The sequence below is a fragment of the Panulirus ornatus genome, chromosome 43, assembly GCF_036320965.1.
Source record: "Panulirus ornatus isolate Po-2019 chromosome 43, ASM3632096v1, whole genome shotgun sequence".
Classification (NCBI taxonomy): Eukaryota; Metazoa; Arthropoda; class Malacostraca; order Decapoda; family Palinuridae; genus Panulirus; species Panulirus ornatus.
In genome coordinates, this window is record NC_092266.1 from 26,864,991 (window position 1) to 26,887,627 (window position 22,637).

The following is a 22,637-nucleotide window of genomic DNA, read 5'->3' on the forward strand; positions in this document are numbered from 1 at the left end:
TTTGCATATCTGGACAGAAATTAAGAGCGCAAGGAGTCTATGATCCAAGGGCATTGTATCCGAGCATAATGACAACTGTTTCTCCGTGATTCTGAAGGGGTTGTCATGTGCATACCTAAACCATAAATCATGAGGACTTTGTAGTAAGGAAATAGGTTCACTTAAAAGCAATTTCCATAATTCATTACAACTTCGCTTATTTCTTCAAGGCTATGATATGTGAGCAGGTGTCAAGTGCTGATATCTTAATTACAATTTTGCAGGAATGAAAGTGTTTCGGCGCGTCCGGTTTTCGCAAGTGGCTTTCTCTTCCTCCATAAGCTGGTAATGTCATGATGCCTTTAAGTGCGCGTTCAAACCGTTCCTCACATTCTTGTTTTATTATCTCTTTTAGTTGTCTTCCTTTTGCTGTAATATTTACGGAAGCATTAGTGCTTCCATCGTTCTTTGTCCATGTTTTTACTTTTTCACTTCTAGCACATTCTTTTTTGCCTGTAATACTAAAGTGAGAATAAATACTATACGCCTCACAACATTCCGCGCGAGTCAAGTCTGAAAACACAACCTAATCTACAGCAGTAAGACCTTACCTTTCATCCTTGGGAAACTTGTATTGCTTTAAATTATACGCTCCAGTCCTTTTCCTAAGATTGGTGAGAAATCATTCCACGATGCTCACTGCTGCCTGTTCCTCAAACTGGCTCTGATCTATATGTTGTTTATTCCAGACATAAATGCCGCGTAATGGTTCATATTTACGTTGTGTAACAGTTCAAACTTAACTTATTCCTAGCCGTGACTATCCCTGTGGAGGCGACAACCATCCGCTGGCATGGCGCACTGGTGTTGGGTCGGCCGGGGGAGGTCACGGTGTACTACAGCGCACATCAAGGTCCCAACCTTGAGGCACTTCCACACACCCCGTTAATTTGCCAAGCCACACACTCATGCTTTGCTATACACGTGTATATCTGCGACGGGAGTGAGGATGGAGGGTAGGCATCAACGCCATCATCATCATTACACCAAAATTTCATCCACTGCTTAATATAATTACTTTATTACTGCTGCCCAACAAATTATGTTTCCACACATAAAGACTGCACATGTGGTGCCGATATCTGGGGGAAAAGGATGCGAGGGGGTGTATATGTGAGAGGATCATGGGGTAAGGTAGAAAAGTGTACAAATGGAATGGGAGGGGAAGGTGTCACAAGGCCAGGCAGGGCAGTGTGCGTGGAAGTCCAGGACCAGGTAGAGTAATGTGCACACGGGGAAAATAGTGAGCAGTGGTATGAGTGATATGAAAAGGAGGGGGGATGGGGGGAGCTCATGAGGTACTGCGTCTAAGGGGGAAATAAGGTGTCAAGCGGGTAGGGTGGTGTATGTGTGGTATGCAAGGGGATTGGGGGGATGGGGGTGGGTGTCATGAGGCCAGGCAGGGTCGGAACATGCTATTAGTATGCTGTCCCCAGACACCTCACTCTTAGAAACCCTTCATCCACGTCTCCTCTGCTAAGACCACCGCTAGTAGCAAGCCTGCAATCACTGTCAGTCGGCCTGTATGGGCGATAACAAACGTCTAGCCAATGAAGGGTAAACCAGTGGAACTGTAGACACTGTGAGCCTAATGTGATCAGGGAGGCATGGCGCCCACACACTGACATTTTCTATCCGGACAAAAATAAGAAAGGAACGCTGCCGGTAGTGGTGGCAGCTCGTGGTTACCACTCCCAGTGTGTGTGTGTGTGTGTGTGTGTGTGTGTGTGACGGTCACTCCCGGCAGTCCGCCGGAACTCCTCCCAGCACGACACTCGTCTCTGGTCTGCTCATGATTCCCAACTTTACACAATTTACGTAAACCCAGTATTCTCTAAGCTTAATATCACAATGACTGGTTTCAATCTATTTCTTTTTATATCACACAATATGTACTTCAGGAGAAAGAGTGGACTCTAACCTTTATTTATAATGCATGCTAAAGCGCAGGGACACCTTAAACTAGGATAAAAGACGCGAATTTCTCTTTATATAGACCTGATGATAATCAAGCTGAAGACAGAAGCTGGGTGTTGTCCCATGATCTGTAATGTCTACTTCGTAGTTAGATGTAGTTCACTGTAATAGGGTTGTTTTTATGCATATATAAAAGCGTAAAATAATTCTAATTTTCGCCAAGCAGTAACTGCTTAGATGTCAACTCTGTTCAATGTGTTACACGCCGCATGGTTTTCGCATGATGCCTTTTGGGAAACCTTTGGAACTTACTAAAGCATAGAGCACTTTCAGTGTAAGACTTCCTCCTTTTGTCTTGCACTTTTTACCCCTCTCTTATCTCACCTAATCCTTTTCCTTCTCCAATTTCCTTTCATTCACTTCTTTCCCGTTCTCTCACCACCCTCCCCTCCATCATCTTTACTTTCTTTTTTCAGAACAAAACGTTACGTAACTCCACGTTCCTCCTCTCCACATCCTGTCCATCTCCTCTGGACTGATGTTCGTCACGCACGTCCTCCTTTCCACAAACAAAACAGGCCAATATGATTTTAAAGCTGACAAGTCAAAGAGCTCAGACCCTTTAAGGGTCATTTAAAGGCCAGGCTATCATGCCCAACGGTAATATCACTCGTGTTCAAGAAATTTCCCCTTGTGCAACAACACGGAAGGAGGTCCAATCCACTGACATTGAAATGGGAAAAACAACATTCATACTAGGCGTCTGTCGGAGGTGAACCCCAGACCTCAAGTGAATATTACATCACTGGAACCCCGGCCACCTGTCAACTGTCTGGGCGTCACGCTCGTTCAAACATGGAGGAAACCTACTTTACATAACGTGCCACCTTATGACAAAACTGTATAGGTAATCGTGGTTTCTGACAGTCTTCACACCAGCTTCTTGGCCTGGACTGTAAAAGTCAGTTTTGCAGTATGAAGGCATTTATATACAGATGCATACATGGCAGACGAGTCGACATTGTGCAACGTGCAGAATCGAATAAGTTGGTCCTCATCTCTTAAAATACTGGACACCAGGGCTGACACACAAAACCTGTTCCCGTTCCACCCATCACCATACCACGCCATTATTGTCGGCTGGCCGGTTGGCAAGACTACCCTCCCCATATAAACGAGGTACGTGTAGCGCAGAGTTTTAGGAAATGTACGTGCCATCCACTGTCAACATCAGAACATTTTTCCCTTCGCAGATCTTCCTCATACGTAACTCCCCTTAAATCCTGAACACTTTCGTTCTACGAGACGAGATCACGCTAGTTTTTCGTTAACTTTTTGAACGAGACGGCACGACACTTGGCTACAACATAATGACCTTTGAAGTGACCCTTATCAGGTCAGGTCAAAGGAGATGCCATCATATCCGAGGGTTGCACCGTCATGCTCAAGGGGTTAAGGTAAAGAGATAATAATTATCCATTACTCTGAAATTATGTCTCAGGAACAGCTAGCTGCCTCTGCCCAACAACGAACAATACCCATAAATTCATACATGGAGAGAGAGAGAGAGAGAGAGAGAGAGAGAGAGAGAGAGAGAGAGAGAGAGAGAGAGAGAGAGAGAGAGAGAGAGAGAGAGAGAAATATGACCTTGGAGAGAGCAACGTTTTCCCTGGCCCTCCCCATCGCTGCTTCGAAGCCGCGAGGCATGCGCCAACCTCTGGGCCCTGTCAACCCAACACCCGGCCCTAGTGATAACACTAACGGTGTCTACATCAGCCATGACATGCTCTCTTACTGCCATGAAAGGTTACAGTGCTTCAAAAGGTAACTTGCATTACGGAAACCTGGAATGCCGAAATCCTTGTGCCAGTTCCTGTATTCGTACATTTCAAGTAAATATTCTAAACAACAGTTTACGATTGATAAAATGTTGTTCATTGCTTAAAAAGTTAAACAGCTGTACGCTGTTTAACTCGCAAAAACAATTCTCTACCAAGAGCGTCTGGTTTTCTATACTTGTAAGGACACAGAGGCATGACAGAGGTTAATTCAAAGCCAAATACCTGTATAATGTTTAACTGACAAGAGAAAAGTCCTCGTGTCTTTACCAACAGCATGTGGTCTTCTATTCTTCTATGGAACATATGATCATGTTAAGAGGATATTTTCCCGGCCTCAGCCCACAGTACCATCAGACTGTAACAAGATTGCAGTGTGGGGAAGCCAGTCTCATCCCGCTTGCTGGTGGTGAGCAGCCCGGCTACATGAGGGTGTGGTACCTGAAGGCTTGGAGAAAGCTCAACAGTGTACAAAGAGTGCGGGCCAGAGCAAGATCCCCCGATCGTGGGCAGGACACCAGCGGGTCATGAAGCCGGGTACAGGTGAAGGCAGGGGAGTGAGGCCGGGCAGCCACTGGAGTTTGGTGGGCCCGGGGAGGTGAAGCTGGCTGGTGATCAATAACGAGGCGCATCTTAGCTCACCGCGTGTACCCAGTGATCCAGGGCCCGGCGCCCGCAGCCTCGCACACAAAACCACCTACTTCAAACACGATTAGCACTGTTGGCATCATTCGGCGATAATCATTCTTATTATACATCTACTGTAAACGTACCCAAGTGCTGCTACAACACTCCCTCGTCGTCTGCTACCGACTCATCCACATGCTCCTTCAGCAGACTGCCCATGTTCAACATATCACAACAGCATCAGCTACCTACAACAATCATTCGTACAGTTAAGCCTCGCTCAAAACCTAGGCAGTTTAGTAGGTATCACCTAACACAGGGCCTCGAAACGTAAGGCCTCCTATACGCAAGCCGCCGCTTACGAAACTTTCGTTCGAGTCCTCCTTGCATAACAGACAAAACATCCAATCGGAGGCCCAACGTATCAACCTGCCCCTACCACGCTTGGCTTACCTAACAGCTCACAACGCATCCCTGGCCTACCCTCCTCCACCCTGACCACCAGAAGTAACCCCCTGACCCCCCACCGAGCCCATACAACCCAAGCCTATCCTGTACAACCCAGGCCTACCCATTGTACTTACAAAACCAGTCCTACAATCTAGCCTAAAATCCTTCCCTTAACACACTCTTCTGCATCTAAGAAACATCCAAGCCTATCTTCGTAACTTCACACACTCCGGACTACCTTCCTGCCCAAGAACACCTGAAAATGTCCCCCCCCCCCCCCCCCCCCCCGTCTCTGCCATCACAAACGCCAGGCCAGTCTGCCCGCCCTAATAGACTACCAGAGCATCTTTTGGTCTTACAAATTCAAGATCTTCCAACTGCTTATACACACCTCAAGTAAACCCTCCATATATATTACCCATCGACAACCCTCCATATCCCAGTTCTACCTTCCAGTCCCTCCACACCCCAGGTTACCCTCCCGTCCCTCCATATTCTAGCTCTACCTACCAGCCTCTCCGCATCTAAAGTTGACCCTAACCCTTCAACCTCTCCACATCCTCAGCCATTCTTTCTACATTCGTACACTCAGACTTCCTTTAAAGTCCCTATGTATTCATGGCCTACTAACCATCACCCCTTACGTACATGTATGTGCCTTCAATCCAATTCCCACACAAATCAAGACTAGCCTCTCTTACATCTACCATTCTGCATCTATGCTAACTCATGCCTACCATCTTGCCCTTAAAACACTTAAGGCCTACCCCTTTTGTACACATCCAGTTTCCCCCCCTGCAACCGCAGACTCCAGGGCCCTACTGCCTCAACACGTCCTGGCCCAACCCTTATCCTGCCCGTCCTCACCATAGGACTGGGCATACCACAGACCCGCACACCATATAATGGTAATAACTCGGGTGCAGGCGGCATAACGGATGGGGGCAGCACCACGTGACAGCAGTCGACCCACTTCAACCCTAAGGATCAAGTTACACACCCGCACTCACACCTTGGAATTCCTTCACACCAGCGGCGTCCGCGGGTACGGTGCTGGCTGTTCTGTATCCAAGGTTCTCTCTCTTTTGTCTGGACAAAAATACATACATAAGTGTGAACTTAAGTTATAGTAAATCCCTTTGCTAGTTTAAGGGGCACGGGGAAAGATCTCGCCACACCCTCATTTCACTCATCGTGACCAGCATTAAGTACATTTTTCTATCATTTCGCCTATTCTTATTTCTATGACAAATAATTAGGTTTTCAGAGTGTCACCACGTGACTGTCAGACAATAGAGTATCGTTGTGTCCATGATAGATTACTAGGTGGACAATAACATACCATCACAAGGAAATGCTATCTCTGGCCGTAGTCAAGCATCGTATCATATATATATATATATATATATATATATATATATATATATATATATATATATATATATATATACAATATAATCACGCGAAGACGCAAATGACAAAAATTCACAACGCTTCATCATATGGAATTGTATAACAATGGTAAAGCAGTTAATAAATTTCTGTCGTGCACATACCTCTTTAATCACCATTTTCTATCATACTTCTTGCTTTCCTTTCTCGAGAACAGGAATTCGAACTGATGAAAGATCATGACTCGGTAAGAGGGATCCCTGTTTCAGTTTGGGCAACATTTTCCCAGAGCCTTACGGGCGCTTCCGAAATGTCTTGTATTTCCCGAATGTTCTCACGGATGGTCTCTGCGTACGCGCGCGGGAGGTACAGACCTTTTCTACTGCTGGAGTTCACTACTGCCAAGGTTCTGACCGTGCTGCACGTGAGGCTGGTAACTCTTCGTTTGCCTGCTGCATTTTAAGGCTTGTAATTCCTCAATGCTGCGCTATATGTGGAGCTGTTAACTTCACGACTGTGCTGCACGTGAGGCTGGTAAGTCTTTATGTTCTGTGCTGCACGTGTGGCTGGTAACTCTACACGTGCTGTGCTGCAAGTGAGGCTGGTAACTCTACACGTGTTCCGGCCACCCTCTCTCTTCCCAAACCCGCGGTCTCTCTCCACGTGACAACACACGCTGGAAACACACTACAGTGAAATCTAATGTAGGAAAAGCTCCACTACTGCTTCTCGTTTGTATTCGTAGGTATTTCAGTGCTCTGGGAATCGAAATAACGGTGATGTCTAAGATTTAGAGGGAGAGAAAAAATAAGGTAGGCTCCACACATTCTCGGACAGGAAATACATCCAGGCTTGAGTCACGTCGCCGTATATTTAACATGCCGTCGCGAAAGAGGGACAGAAGCAGGAAAATGGGTAACAGGATACTGCAGGAGAAGCCGGAGGTGGGCCGTACACACAGGCTCGGTGGGAGGCTGTGAAACAGCGGGCGGTGTAAGCCTTCACAGACCACAGCCACCAATAGTTCCTAATAGTCGGGAAGCTGCGTGTGTCGGGGGAAGCTCCAAGCTCCCTAATTCTACTTATAAAGTTGCCGAAATGTACTCGTAGTCACTAGTTGGGTCATCACATTCAAGGGATTAAGGTGCTCTATAAGAGGGATCAAAGATCATCCGTTAAAAATTCATCTGCATATCTCCATAAAACCAGTAGCCCGCTGCCCAACATACCTATCATCACATAATGGCTTCACCCTCCTCTTCAAAATCAAACATGAACACGCGTTAACTATACCCCAGTCTGACTGTCACATTCTCCCAACAGTTTTACCATTAGACGAAGCCAATGGTTCCCTAGGAGCACCACAACATATACGCCTCACTCTTTAGATCCACAAAGTCTGCTTTAAGTCAGCACCAAAGAGATCGCTCGTCCGGACGGACCCACCTGCAGCGGCTCTATAAAGAGCAATGAACTGCTCAAATAAGGTTATAAATATCTTAGCGTGACTCTACGTTGTTAACTGGCAAGACAAAAATGACCTTTGGAGTGCTGAACGCAGCTGTTGCAACTGACAAATAAACCTTTTTGAGCTGTTGATGGGACAAAATCATCACTTTGCAAACCAGCAACTTTTCGTTTTTATTACCATAATGAAAAGTCTACTCCACTGTCTCTGATCGTTAGGTACATCCTGTTAACAACACACACACTCACAATAATCCTCAAGACCGCCACCCTAATCACAGTTGTGGTCTCTTCCTAAATTCGAACTTCTCATAACCTGTCCTAACACCTTAATGTGGGTTTCGTCAGTTTAGCTTGGCATTTTCTTTCTTTTCCACTACGCCTCGGACAACAATCACTATGAAATCAAAGCAATTTTGACCGGCGTGTTAACGAATCCTCATCTTCCTAGTTCATTTCTTCTTTAGCTTACAACGAACTCCGTTTAATTCACATTCGTTACACGAGAGATATACAAACATACTTAAGGCATGTCATAACACTTGTACCTGACCACTGAAGCTGATGCAAAGATGTGTCAAGAGGAAAGTAAGGCGCTGAGAGGATGCAAAGTGATAAGTGTAGGGAGTGTGTGTATGGGAGGTAAGGTGGTGGGTGTCAGGAATGCACGAGAGCTGTAGGTGTAAGGGAGGTGAGAAGTGGTGGATGTAGGAGAGGGTGTGAGGTGGTAGGTTCACGGAAGGGTGAGAGGTAGTGGGCATAGAGGAGGGTCAGAGGTGGTGGAAGTAGATGGTGAAAGATGTTGGATGTATGGGACGGTGAAGGCGATGGATGTAAGGGAGGGTGAAAGGTGGAGGGTGTAGGGGAGGGAAGAAGAGGGAGGAAGGTGGTGAATGTAGGGGAGGGTGAAAGAGAGTGAATGTTGGAAGGGTGGAAGGTGGTAGATGTAGAGGATGGCGAGAGGGGAAGGGGTGGATGTAGTAGATAGTCAGAGGTGGTGAATGTAGGGGATGGTGAGAGGTGGCGGATGTAAGAGATGGTGACTGGCGGTGGATGTAGAGGAGGGGAGCGGTGTAGTGTGTGTGCTCCGGGTGTCAGCGAGTTACATCATAGAGGAAGGTTGCAAAGGTCACCGGAATCGATGGGGAAAAGCGGCCTACTACTAGCGCATGCCATTTGCAGAGCTTCAGCTGTCAGCACACGACACTAACCAGGCGTAATGGGCCCGCCCCTACACTTACACTCGAACTCGAAGGCAATGAGGGAAATATATAGGCAGAGTAGGGAGGTGGAGAGGAGGAGCTAAAAATGATTTTATAACAGCAGTGCTAACGACAACTGGCTCAGTGCGTTCTCAGAGGTAACCAGTGAAAGGTCACAGCGTACGAGCTCTCACAGCCGGAGTCACGTTAATAGCCCCAGTAACTACAGCAAACTGATGGACTACCAGTACATAAACGTAAACTTCTACACTAATAACATCAACACTTATTTACTGTAGCATCAATGCAATTACCAGTGGGACCTGGACGGGCCGAGCCGGCCTGGTTGCCCGAGATAAAAGACTAGCGTTCTCACGAACCACCCTAACTTGTTGGACCTCAAGTCACTCCACATGAACACCAGGTCTCCATTCTGGGAAACTGCGACACCAACTTGCTCTCATGATGTCGTCTCTCAGAGCAGCCAACTTAAATGCAGCATGAACGCCGACACATACACATGCAGGTGCATAAACAAACAAGAGAGAGAGAGAGAGAGAGAGAGAGAGAGAGAGAGAGAGAGAGAGAGAGAGAGAGAGAGAGAGAATACTGTTTATCTCTGCCACCAATTCTTTGTTCATCCGAGACAGAGTATTTCAATCATATATTAAGTTTATATATCAAGTTTTCTACATAAATGTTTATGTAGTTCTTTCGTTTCTTTTTTTTTTTCGTATGAGAGAGAACAGTTGGATCACCTGAAAATTCGCCCCCTTCCCTTTTATAAGGATAAATTGTGTCTGGCGGCTGGATTTGGTTAGGTTAGACTAGAAAAAAAAAAAAAACGTTAGTGGTAAGGTGTATCTAGGTAACTTCAAGTATCTAGGTAATTTCAACTCTAACTAGCTATCTGTTTCATATATCTTTTGGTATCATCCTGGCATCCTTACTGACTTGAGTAACACCATCTCTTCCTTGAAAAGTTTATCCTGCATCTTCCTCCTCTTTTCAGGATGTACAGTTAAAGGGTTCTTTCAGCCTACCGCGAAAGTTCCATCATCTCGATTTCGCTCGTGATGGGCTTCTGAATTCTCTCTGCCTTCTTAAGCCCGTTTCCTTGGTTTGGGAACCATACCATGTATAGCAGCTTCCTATGTGCCGGCTCACAATTTCATTCATAATTTTCTCTCGTTAAGTTCTCATTTACACACCGCCCATTAAGTTTTCGAATTCCAGTTTGAGAGAGAGAGAGAGAGAGAGAGAGAGAGAGAGAGAGAGAGAGAGAGAGAGAGAGAGAGAGAGAGAGGTGGGGGTAGTACATTACCCGATACATTAAATACGACACCGTGCGTGTACAGCATGACCTCTGCCCCCCCCCCCCCCCCAATCCCCTCTACCCAGTAAGCAGTCGCCTCGTTAAACGCCGTCAACTATGCATAATGCAAGTACAACATATATCGCCAGTCGCACAGCAAGCAACTGTAATAAGACTTCTACAGTATGGGTGCTAGCCTTACCCACAGGAAAGCTAAAGAGGAGTGAGGGTGGTGGGAGACTGAAAAGAGAGAGCAAGAGTTCAGGGCCTCGAGATGCTATGACCAGACTGGCGCTGGGCTCGGAGAAGGGCTGTTCCAAGCCACGCAGTGAGGAGGACCCACAACGCCTTGGCATAACCACTGCCTCAGCTACGACGGATCCCCAGATCACCCTTATCTAATCGTGTATCTCTAGTTAGTTACTGGCCGAATAAGTTAGTATTTCACTCTAGTTAGTTACTGGCCTAATAAGTTAGTATTACACAGTCTCGACGTTCAGCCATCAAGTTGATACAACTAGTGTATAAAAAATATATTCACCGGGATTCTGATTGGTCCTTGGGCCAATTAGGCTTCTAGTATATTCATTACCCAAGTAATAATGTTAACCTCTTAGGGCAACGGTCGTAACACTGTGTTCAAGTGTCGTATCGTGATAGTCAAGGGGCAGAGAGTGCAGGCATCTGCAGGCTGCATCTCCCCCACTCCAGAAATACGACGCAGTGAGGACAGCGTACCCCCTGCACTGGCCCCTAAGCTAGCAGTAGTCCTCTTGACACCCACACCGCCCGTGATTCGCTTACGTCCCGCGTGAAAGAGATCGTCACATGGGTTTTCAAACGCCACTACCTGCGTCGGTTGCCATGGTTACCAAACCATCCTCACTCCAACCGTAAAGCCTCAATGGCACGGAGTACCTACCTTTACCTGTCGATACTTGCAAAAAAGACAGAAAAAAAAACTTCAAAGTATCTGCCTGGCTACACAAGGCGACCTCTCACCATTGACTCCCTGACCTATAAAGTCCTCATCGCCTCATACTGTCGCAGCCATATTAACAGCATGGAACGCGCCAATCGTTGAGGCTGTTTCATAAATATCCCGGGTTAACCATATCAACTGCTACAACAGTTATTACTGCATTTCTAACACATCCGGACTTTCCAGGAACGATAACAGTTCAGATGAGGCATCTTAGTTTCTTTTAAATCACTGATATAAGTTACGATATAAAAACTACAAATAAAATTAGAGCGACATTTACTCGCTTAATGATTTTATTTCATCACTATTCATACGGCTAAGTAAAGATATACGTTCATTCTTGGCAGTTCTTAATGTACAGGTGCAGCTGCAGACAAGCTATGTGAACATATCCACAACTCTATGACCCTGTTCTTCAGTTTAGCCATAATGCTGCTTTAATGGTCGATATAGTTTCATACACGGTCAATAAGATTCTTATATACATGCAACAAGTAAAATCAAATCATGCAACTAAATATGGGTCAAAAGGATGTATTGCACCACATACTTCATTTGTCCATTTGGAACTGCTAGCGAAAAAAAAGAAGGATCCTAACCAAGCTTGGCCGTCCTTACATGGTTGAGTCAGTCACTCACCAAAGTTGTGTACGGGTGGAAACGGGACTAACGTTGTAGTCTACTCTCTTCTAAGCTAGGTTTTATATCGTCTTGCAGTTCACATAGGGATATCACTTGTAAAATACTTAGGCTTACAATTATCTTAAGCTGGTTAGGGGGAATGCTTTCTAAGCTTGCCAACCCGTCTCCAACCCCAACCAAGCTTCTCTGGTAATAGCCAAATCAACTTGGCTGCCGGCATCTAACGCGGCGATTTTTGTTCACGATAACCTTTTTTCCCCTTGAATTCATTAATGGGACTCCCCCCCCCCCCTCTCTCCACAGTCCTTACGGTTTTCTTCATAAGGGAGTCCTGGGTATCAAAGTTTTTTTTTGCTTGTGCTACACTCGGTGTCTTTCATTGGAGAGTAAGGGCATTTTAAGAAGCAATATCTTTTGTTTGCATGTGGCAGGTTGCACAAGTGGAAAACAGAATCACAACCTACAGGTCCCCTGCTTTCAGCATGGTGTCTCTTACTCTGCCAGGTGCTGAGCACCTGGTAGGATGCCTTTTATGAAGTAACTACCAGGACTCATTCGCATTCCGACTTGCAGTTTGCGTTGAGAACATTGCCGTGTTTCCTTCATGCTTCATTTTGAGCAACAATCTCAGTAACTGTATCTACTGTACCAATACTTTTCAGGCCTCTGGTCCACACACTCATGCCAGTCTGTTCACAACTTTATTTACTTGACATGTGATGCTTTATAAGGAATGTTTCAAAGCTTTTCGACATTTGAAGCAGTGCCCCGCATTTACTGAAGACTGGTTCATAGGAAGTAAAACTTTCCAAAATATGGACTTATGAATTTGTTCAAATGCCATAAAAAAGCGCGGTCGGAAGTGGTCGAGCCACTCCCCACCCGTACTAAAAACATTAAAGTATGGTGCCTGATCAAAGCTGCGGTGCTGAATATGTAACACTACGTGTGCAGGCTGCGAACACACGCAACATAAATGATCACAGACGCAATCGAGGGGCTCAAGGCAGATCAAGGTAGGTACAAGCATCAGTAATTTGCCAAAAGATTATGTAAGATGTATTGTGCACTTCTACTTCCCACACTACGATATCATGGAGCATTTCCACTCCCTTCTGAGTCGGGCGAAAGTCTGGAAAACTTCAAAGAACATCTACAAACCAAACTGATTCTCTCAAGTGAGTTACTTGTGCAAGTAAAAATTACAAAGATTTAATATCCAAAGAAGAGAACTAAAAAATGCAGATACACGTGGAAAATACTAGAAGGACTTGACCATTTGTCTAACAATTATAAACATAATTCCCAACTGATAAGTTGAACATGGATGACAACAACAACACGGAAAAGTATGGCCCCGTCGTGAACATGGCTTTATTGATAATGGTGTCAATATTTGGTACATGATGCACTCGTATGTTCTGCGAAATTCTTTTCTGACAAAGTAACAGAACCACATACTTCAACCATGACACAGGACAGCCTTAGAGGAATTGTACGAAGCTATGACTTAGCCAGCCTTGGAAGAAATGTATAAAGCTATGACCCTAATAGCCTTGGGTAGTGTATGAAACTATGATCCTGAGAACTTTCAACATAATAGTGTATAGAGCTATGGCTTTAACAGCTTTGGAAATATCTTATAAAGCTATGACCCTGACAGCCTTGAATGAAACACATAACAGACATAACCCTGACAGCCTTGTGTGACGTGTACACAAGATATGATTATGGCAGCCTTCAATGAACTACATAAATCTAAGATCATGACAGCTTTGGATGAAAGGTATATAATAACAGTTTATGAACCCGACAAACCCAGATGAAATAAATTTTGACCATGACTGTCAAGGTATGGTTAAAATGTAAGTTGCTATAACCCTGCCTGCCTTGGTTGATACATAAAACCCTTCAAACCCTTGGAGGAAGTGAATGAAGCAGTGACCTTGACAACCATGGCTGAAGCGTACAAAGCTCTGACCTTGACAGCCTTGGTTAAACTATATGAAGCTATGACCTTGACCGCCTTGGTTTAAGTGCATGAGGCTACTGGAGTGTGTGTGGAACGGGGAAGGGAAAGACGAAAACTGTCAGGTTATACCAAACCCTTGTCTCGACACAACCCCCAATGCTTTCCCGGGAGATTTTAGATTTCCACACTGAACAGAAATCATTAATAACATAAGCATTTATTCCCCCCACCCCCACCCAAGCATCATCGCTTATAGTTTCCTTCCTCACTTAAATTTCATCTGTAGCGAGTCTAATTCAACAAACAATGCCGAGGTGTCTTTCACACAGAGAAAATGTTTATATTCCTTTCTTTTGCATTCCAAATGCTACCACTGGACCAAACCATCCCGGCCACACCTACTTGGACGCAAGCTTGACAGCCCTGTAGATCGTGATAACAGCATATAAGTCTAAACTACTGCTATACATAAACTTAGACCATAATGCACTTCAGACTTAATATACCTTATCACATAAACCAGGAATTATAATTTGATCTAATTCCAGTTAAGAGGTCTAGCAAAATGGTACAGACATGAATACCCACTGACGCAGAGTGTTTACATATCGAACTTGTAGAGCAGTCTCCTCATTATAATGGCAGTAAAAGTGGAAGAAAAAGTTAAGAACTGATCTAAAAATACATGGTCTACAAAAAAAAAAAAAAAGTCCAGGCAAACATCCACAACCATGATTTAAAATGATATATACTTACAGAAGTTGACTACTTCACATATTTATCTGAAAGGTGTGAAACTTGAATGGCCTGTGTACCTCACTGTATTGGCACGACGGCATGACCTCTTGGTATGCTGGCATGAACTTACAAGGGTACAGTCAAAGACCAGACATTTACAACTAAGGGACCTACCGTTCAGTGTTTCTCTGAGTTAAGCATATATGCTTGGTGGACACTCGTTCACTTGAGCTATCACTGTGAAAGCCAGACAGTTTACTACAGGCAATTACGTACATATTCTTAATAACACTCATCATTCACGTTTACTTTCTATTTCAGAGTATAGTAGCTAGTAGCACAAACTTTTAAGACAAGAAACCGCAGTTTAAGTGAGCAAAGAACAATGCAAATATCCTTTTGCCTCAAAAAGCATCACTGGGATTAACCGAAACCACTAGATTATATATATATATATATATATATATATATATATATATATATATATATATATATATATATAGAGAGAGAGAGAGAGAGAGAGAGAGAGAGAGAGAGAGAGAGGGGGGAAAACCCAAGGTTCCATGATATACAAGGAATTAGTGCAAACATCGATCTGCAGAGATTCATAACCCATATTAGAAAAACGATCCAACCAAATCAATGATAAACAGATTTCACTGGTTACTTAAATAAGCCCATGAACCGATGGCGTCACATCTAAAGGTTAAAAGTACACGGTAACTGGGGTTCCTACTATAAGCAATGAAGTAAACAAATCCTACCATAGAGCTGCAACACTTTAGCTATGCATATTCCATAACGACAAATTAAGAGTTAACTAGATCACATTACATACCACTTAAACCAAACCAGAAGCAATGCATATGTTAATTGAAATTAAGTTGTCTAATTAGCTCTTTTCTATTCAAGGATAACAACCAAACATTAAACAATATAGCACGTGCTAATGGTACTGGGGGAGCAGGAAGACATGCTGCAATATAAAAAAGTTTCCTCAGGTGGTACCTCAGCTTTAGCTTACAAATATCTATGGGTTCAAAGTCACTTCTACAACTTTGAAGGCATATACAATGGGAGTAAAAGAGTATAAAGCCGTTCCATAGTCTGATGAAAAGAGATACTCCATGGACTTAATACATAAATAATAATAATAATAATAATGATAATCATAATAAATGATAATCATAATAAAGCTTTCAGACGAATGTTTACCTTCTTCAGCTTGCCTTTTCACCTCACCCTAAAACTAATAGATAATATCGACCAACAAAGATGGATATAAAAGGGTTGAATGTCCATGTGGTGTTTGCAGTTAGCTTGTTCTTTATCTAAGTACTCGTTTGATGAAGCTGAGACTCCATTCAACATAATGTAAAAATGAATCCGAACGACAAAAGGAATGCACTTAAAGAGATACGAGAGGCCTGGCAGGTAAAACTCGAAGCAACCACATAACAGGAGTTACCTACAGATGTGGTCCTCAAAATGTACCAAATACCAAACTAGCCAAAGAAACTAAAACTTTCATATGTTCAATTTCAGAGCACAATTGTTTTCCTGTGTATATATATGAGGTGCATGTACATACCTGCAACATACATTACCATCTCAGAATAATAGTAGATATGAGTCAATATATATATATATATATATATATATATATATATATATATATATATATATATATATAAACTTTGTACTGTATAGGGTTGGAGTTTTATACTCGTGTGTGTGTGTGTGTGTGTGTGTGTGTGTGTGTGTGTGTGTAATGGAAACCACACTATTTATCTTCAGGAGAAAAATTTCTCTGCCAAAAAATCTGATTTTTATAAACCAGTGCCATTGTAACAGAAACGCACTGTCACACATATATGTGTTTAAATACATAGAAGTAGAGAAATTGTACATATATACAAGGTTAAGAGGCGGGGCACCACCACTGTAAAACTCTCTCCCCGGAACACACAAATAGTAATCACACTGTGCACCTACATATATTCTAAAATGCTAAAATTTGTTTCTTTAGTAAGTTTCCCTGCTAAGCAATTGTTTATTTTGGCACAGAAATATCTCTGCAATATGTTCCTGAAATGCGAATTTTCATGTACGCTAAAATACCAGAATAAATCCTGTTGAAGCTCTACCGGATTTAAGGTATGTTCAGGTTTGAGGATAGGAGATAAAAAATCCATATTACTCGAACGTTTTAACAGACAGCAATTCATTGTGCCAAAGGATACAGGCAGAAATATAACTGATTCATCAACTTATACCCAAAGATATTCACTGTGTGTATACGTGCCACCTTCCCATCTACGAGTACGAACAACTAGCAGAGTATCAACATAAGCGCAGCGGCAGCAGAGCGCGGGCCTGGCTGGGGCCGCGTAGCAACAACGGCTATTCCCAGCGCTCTTTGTTCCGGGCCTGAACGGTGAAGCCATCGCTCCCGTTAACAGCTACCACCTACAAGCTCATCAGTCTTATATCTCCCCCTCTCGATGATATTTGGGGATATCTATCGTCATACAGAGTGAAAAAAAGAGAAAAACTGTGGCGATAAAAGTTGGTAACAGTACAAGTCCTAACCTACATTGGGACCAACTGGGAAATAGCCGGCTTGCAGGCTCTGCATACTGAACTTTGTAATAATCAGCCTCTTAAAAATTCTACGATGCTAATGAACAAATTACGTATATCCATCTACGAGGTCATCTAACTGATGAGGACATTTTTGTCTTTATATTTCATATTCAGTCTCCAGGAAGAAAAATTATCGCACACCTGGCAAGCCGCCTCTGGCACACAGTTCAAGCTCCGGGTAAGAACGCCATAAGAAGCGACTTCCCAGCACGAACCCTAACAGACGTTCGTATTTCTTCATGGTTAACGATCTTTTAACGAGTACCATACGACTGAAAATCAATCCAACACAACTATCTAGGTTTATCCTAAGTTCCTGACACGCATTTCTACACTAAAATTCTACAGGAAAGGCACGGAGCAATGGCTAATTAACAACGATTCCAGTGAAGGTTGTCTCCAAGTGCTGTTTTGCACGGAACAGCCATCTAGCACTCCACTCACAAGGACCTCTGCTGACAATATTTTCAGTGCATAGCTAGATATATTAAATGTATGCATACTTAAGTCTTTTACATTTGAGAAGACATTCTTTTCATCAAATGAAAAATTACCACCCACTTTTAAAGAGAAACACTGAATTAACATAGGTTTACAGAGAGGAGGTAATTTTAACCCCAAGAAACGTTTGCTTCTCGGTGACACACAGATCGTTTTATTTGCACTCCAGAAAATTCTATAATAATGTTCTCTGTGGGTGACTATTTTGTGGACAACCGCAGTGATCATTTGGGAAGTGTGTGTTATTAAGTCACGCGTGTTCTTGACAGTCGACAGCAATTCTTAGTAAGATAACTAAAACTAGCAATACTACAATCATGACAATGAGGGACGGGATCTGTGGGAAAAAAAAGAACCTTGGACTAAAGACAGCGAAACGACAACTACATGAAGGAAGAATATCAAACGGCAGTTAATACTGATCGCAAGTTACACCTGGATATTCTCTTAAAACTGAAACATGGAAAGATCACTAAACACGAGATTATACATGCAATTTGACCAAGTTGCTTACAGCCATTCACTCCGAGAGGATACGGTTCCAACCTTAAGAAACATCTCTTTCTTAACAATGGGTACTTTCTGAAATCGAGTTTTCTCAGCAGTATATATATATATATATATATATATATATAATAATAACCAAACCATCTACATGTATAAAGTTGATATCTATAAACATTAATGTTAGCAATGAAATGTCCTCAGTTTAACGGAGTCATCAAAGGAGGCTTCATATGTGAACGCAAATGAAAATAATCAACAGATCTTGTCTGAACGTGAATCGAAACTGTAAACTGTACAACAAAAAGAACTAATGTTTGTACAAACAAGACATTATAACAATTAAGGGACTAACTGGTGAACTTGAGTTGGCTTTAACTTCCAAGCACAAAAGGGGATACTGAATAATCTTAACTTATGATACAGAACAGAAGATAAGTACTTACGACATCTATGGTGAGCGTGGGCGGCGGTAGTGTGTGGTGCGGGCGTGCACACGGATGGTTGGCAGAGAAGGAGGTACACACGTTGTGGAAGCAGGCTCGGCACTCTACAAGGGGTAAGAGGGAGGACACTGTGTGAGACACATTATGCTGATTTGGACTAGTGCCGTTACTATGGTTGTGAGATCCCCCTGCTGTAGTATATGCTAAGGTTCCACTGACAGGCGCTGCACAGGACTGAGGTCGGCACAAACATGTCAAAACGCCGCTTCGGCACTCGGACGACGTTGTTACATTAAACAATATTTGGTCTGTGGGCGCGGTGGAGGAAGTCCGGAGACACATGGGTGCTCGTGGGGGTCCGCACTTGAGCATATAATTCTCCTTGTCGATATTCAGCACGTGTTTGTCCGTGTAACCCTTGTCTCCATTGCCTCCTTTGTTGAGATTATTCTCAGTGTCATACAGGCCCATAGCTGAGGTGGTGGTGGGCGAGGCGGACAGGGTAGAGGGTGGTGAGCCCCCCTGAGTGGAGGCTGCCCCAGAGTGGGCGTGCGGCACAGGAGGGCAGGGTATTGGCCGCGCCTTCATCGCCTCGTACAGGAGGCCAGTGTCGAGCATCTTGCCGTTGCTTCCGCCCGACATAGTTATTCAAAACCACTTGCAGACATATTCACACACGATAAAATAATTTACTTCTACAGCTAGAGGCTATCACGTTCATTATCTTTTAACCATTTCACAATAAACGAAGTAGCTTTTTGCTTGTTGACTGCCTAAACAGACAACCGCTTAATTCATATACCCTTTCAAGTAAGGCTAACTACACTGCTATGCATATACAGCATATAGTTAACGACTGTCATGTTGAGAGACGCCGGCGGTCGCAGTGGTACGTGTACACATCAGTAAAGTTGCGGGCCGACTAGCTACCACCGATCCAACAGCGCCCCTTGACGCACGATGCCCGTTGCCGAGCTTTGAATGATTTCCAACTAAAAAAGATTTTTTCTCCAGGGATGCACGATGGCACTAGAGTGTCTTACATACATACAAGATCAAAATAACTGTTATTTCTTCCAATGAAAGCATATAAACCCTGCGAGTTTAGTAAGTATAATAGAGAACACTTGCCACCTTAGCCTGCTCAGTTGCCAACGTTCTTTCCGAATAGTTGGCAACGTCGCAGCTTGCCTGGCTGAATGACAGTCGCTAGGAGCTTGATCTAAAACTATTTAGACGAAGTTCTCTTCATGATATCGCACTTTTTTATCATTCACACAACACCTTAATGAAGATATTTCTTTTACATATATAGGAAAAACCATTACAAGGAAGTCCGAATTAGAAATTGCTTCATGGCCCTATTCAGCAAAGAATATCTCAGCTTTGCCAAGGGATCCTTGATCAGATGGAGTTATTTATCTAATCGCTTATCGTTAGTATCGTCTTAACAGTGAATGATGAGAATCACTAAACTAATTATTTGGTGACAGGCTTAAATATTAGTAATATATATATATATATATATATATATATATATATATATATATATATATATATATATATATATATATATATATATATATATTCTCACTCGTATCAATTATTCACTTTTCGGAAGCCCTTTGAATACTAATTAATCTAGACAGATAGATAGATAAATAAACAGATAGATAAATAGATAGTCTGTGTCTATTAACAGCTTCGTAATGCGGATGTGTGCAAACACTAATACTAATCCTAGTATCACCAGCACTCACCCAGAGAAAAGCCAGTGGTTGAGATGTAACGCGAGCCATCAGCTTCTACGATTGCATGTCAACACTTGTTAACGCTTTAGTTAAGTCAGGAATGCGAGTGAAGGACTTAGTTCTTATACCAGATTATTAACCGCAGTGTCACTATGGGTGACGACGGCAAGCACTCAAACCCTGGGTCTGGCCAACAACTCGACGACAGCCGGTCCACAACCGACTTCATGCACACCCTTGCCACCTTGTCTGTTCATTCCGCAAGACATGGTCGCCATGTCATCTTGTCATATGACACTTCCTGACGAGGATGAACATGCATGCTGGGATACGTCAGGGCGACTAATGCCTTCAGTGACTGTATGATGAGAAGCATGTCAACATGTTTTCCGAAGACAAGGGAACAAGCAGGTGAGTATGGCAGCGGGTTTAGCTCTTACAAATGATGAGGTGAGAAAAGGTAACATGTGCACTTTCAAATTCGAAAGCAAGAGAGCGTGCTTTGATATAGCTAGGTGAGGTAAGACAAACCAGCAGATTTACCCATCATCTGTGACGTAATAAGGTAAAGAAATAATGAGCTGGTTTATACAGCCATACCGGGTGGCGTCACCTGATAATGGGCTCAAACACCCTCATGTCAGGATGCTCAAACATCACATAACGTTACAACATGTGGGGGGTGAAGTAATGTGCAGAATTCATATCCACACTACAAAAGATAATGTGATATTGGGATGAGGTGCACATTTACACATCACACTACAGAATGCAACATGATGCTCGGCTTAGGTAACGTTCATTCAGATTTAATCATCCACACTAGAACATCCTTCCATGACGATAGATAGATAGGGTGAGGGGCAGGCAGCTCACGCCGAGGCTTGCACATCAACAGCGTCCCATAAGACCTGGGGTAAGCTACCACGTTTAACGCGACACCATGGCCACCACTCCTGCCGATCAACAGCTCCAACCAAGCACACAGAAGCCTACCAGTCAAAAACTACAACACAGTTAACATTAGACAACTTCCTCTAAAATGACATGATATCCCGATAGATAGTGTACTTTAAGCCACTGTCTTCAAAACGGAGCACAGAAGTGCCATTTCAGTGAGGAGAGTTACTTATGTCATTGTTTGACATTCCTGTGTCCATGCTCTGCCTGCATGATTTTGCTGAGTTACATACAGCACACATTGTCAGTCCTCGCTCTTAAGTACTTTACTATTACGTGATAAAGACACACACACACCCACACACACACACACACACACACATATATATATATATAATATATATATATATATATATATATATATATATATATATATATATATATATATATATATATATATATATATACTACGTAGGATAATTCAATTGCATTTAATATCAACGAACAATGTATCAATGTTTAATGTTCAAACTGAGAAAATGTATGCTGTTCTATTTATAACCTGTGACTCATACCAACCGAAGCATCTTAACCACGGTTCATGGACGTGAACGTGGCATAAGCTGGGGCGTGTATATGTGCATGTGTATACATAAGGTTGGGACATGGTATATATACAAGGTTAACAGACGGGGCAACACCAGTGTAAAGCTCCCTCCCCGTGACTCATAAACAGCGATGAAACACAAGCCCTGGACACTTTTATATACTTAAGAAAATTTGAAGAAGGAGCAGATGCACCTACGAGAAAAGGTCAAACACCAGGCGTCAAGAATGGTGGCAGTATTAACACGGATGATGCATGGAGGAGAGTGGGGCAGTCCGTGAACACCCACACCAGAAGAGAGCAGGTTACGGGTGCAGTCGATAACCACCTTGCGGCTGCTCCCTCAGGGGTCATGTCCAGTATAATGCCCAGTTCTTGGTAATGAAACTGAATGAAGTAACTAGACTCACTTTAAGAGCTGGGTAAGAGGAGGGTTAGGAAGGCCGTTGGAGAGTAGCAGTACTTCAATCGGACAGCAGTCGACATGAGGAACAAACTGAACAAATAAACCGAGCAAAGCGGACTGTGAGGAATCAACGTCTTTAAACGGAAATGTCAGGGTAAGACATGGGGTACCCTCCATCATTACCTCAACAAGAGACAGACAGCCATGTGTCATTTAGATGTCACGAGAGGAGGGAGGAGAGGGTACAACACAGTAAATATGAAGGGAAAAAGCTTCACTCTGTTACCAAGTG

At 43.3% G+C, this 22,637-nt stretch overlaps 1 protein-coding gene across 4 annotated transcripts in view; it reads right to left on the reverse strand.

Annotated features, from left to right (window-relative positions):
- Positions 1-22,637, reverse strand: part of Pi3K21B (phosphatidylinositol 3-kinase regulatory subunit alpha) — a 545,568-nt gene that overhangs the window by 32,281 nt on the left and 490,650 nt on the right. For 3 of the 4 annotated variants that reach the window (XM_071687293.1, XM_071687294.1, XM_071687291.1), the window contains one exon: positions 18,682-18,785. In XM_071687293.1, coding sequence (XP_071543394.1) covers positions 18,682-18,785 — 104 coding nt within the window. Of the gene's footprint in view, positions 1-18,681; positions 19,617-22,637 lie in introns of those variants that run through there. The other variant, XM_071687292.1, reaches the window with a different exon arrangement.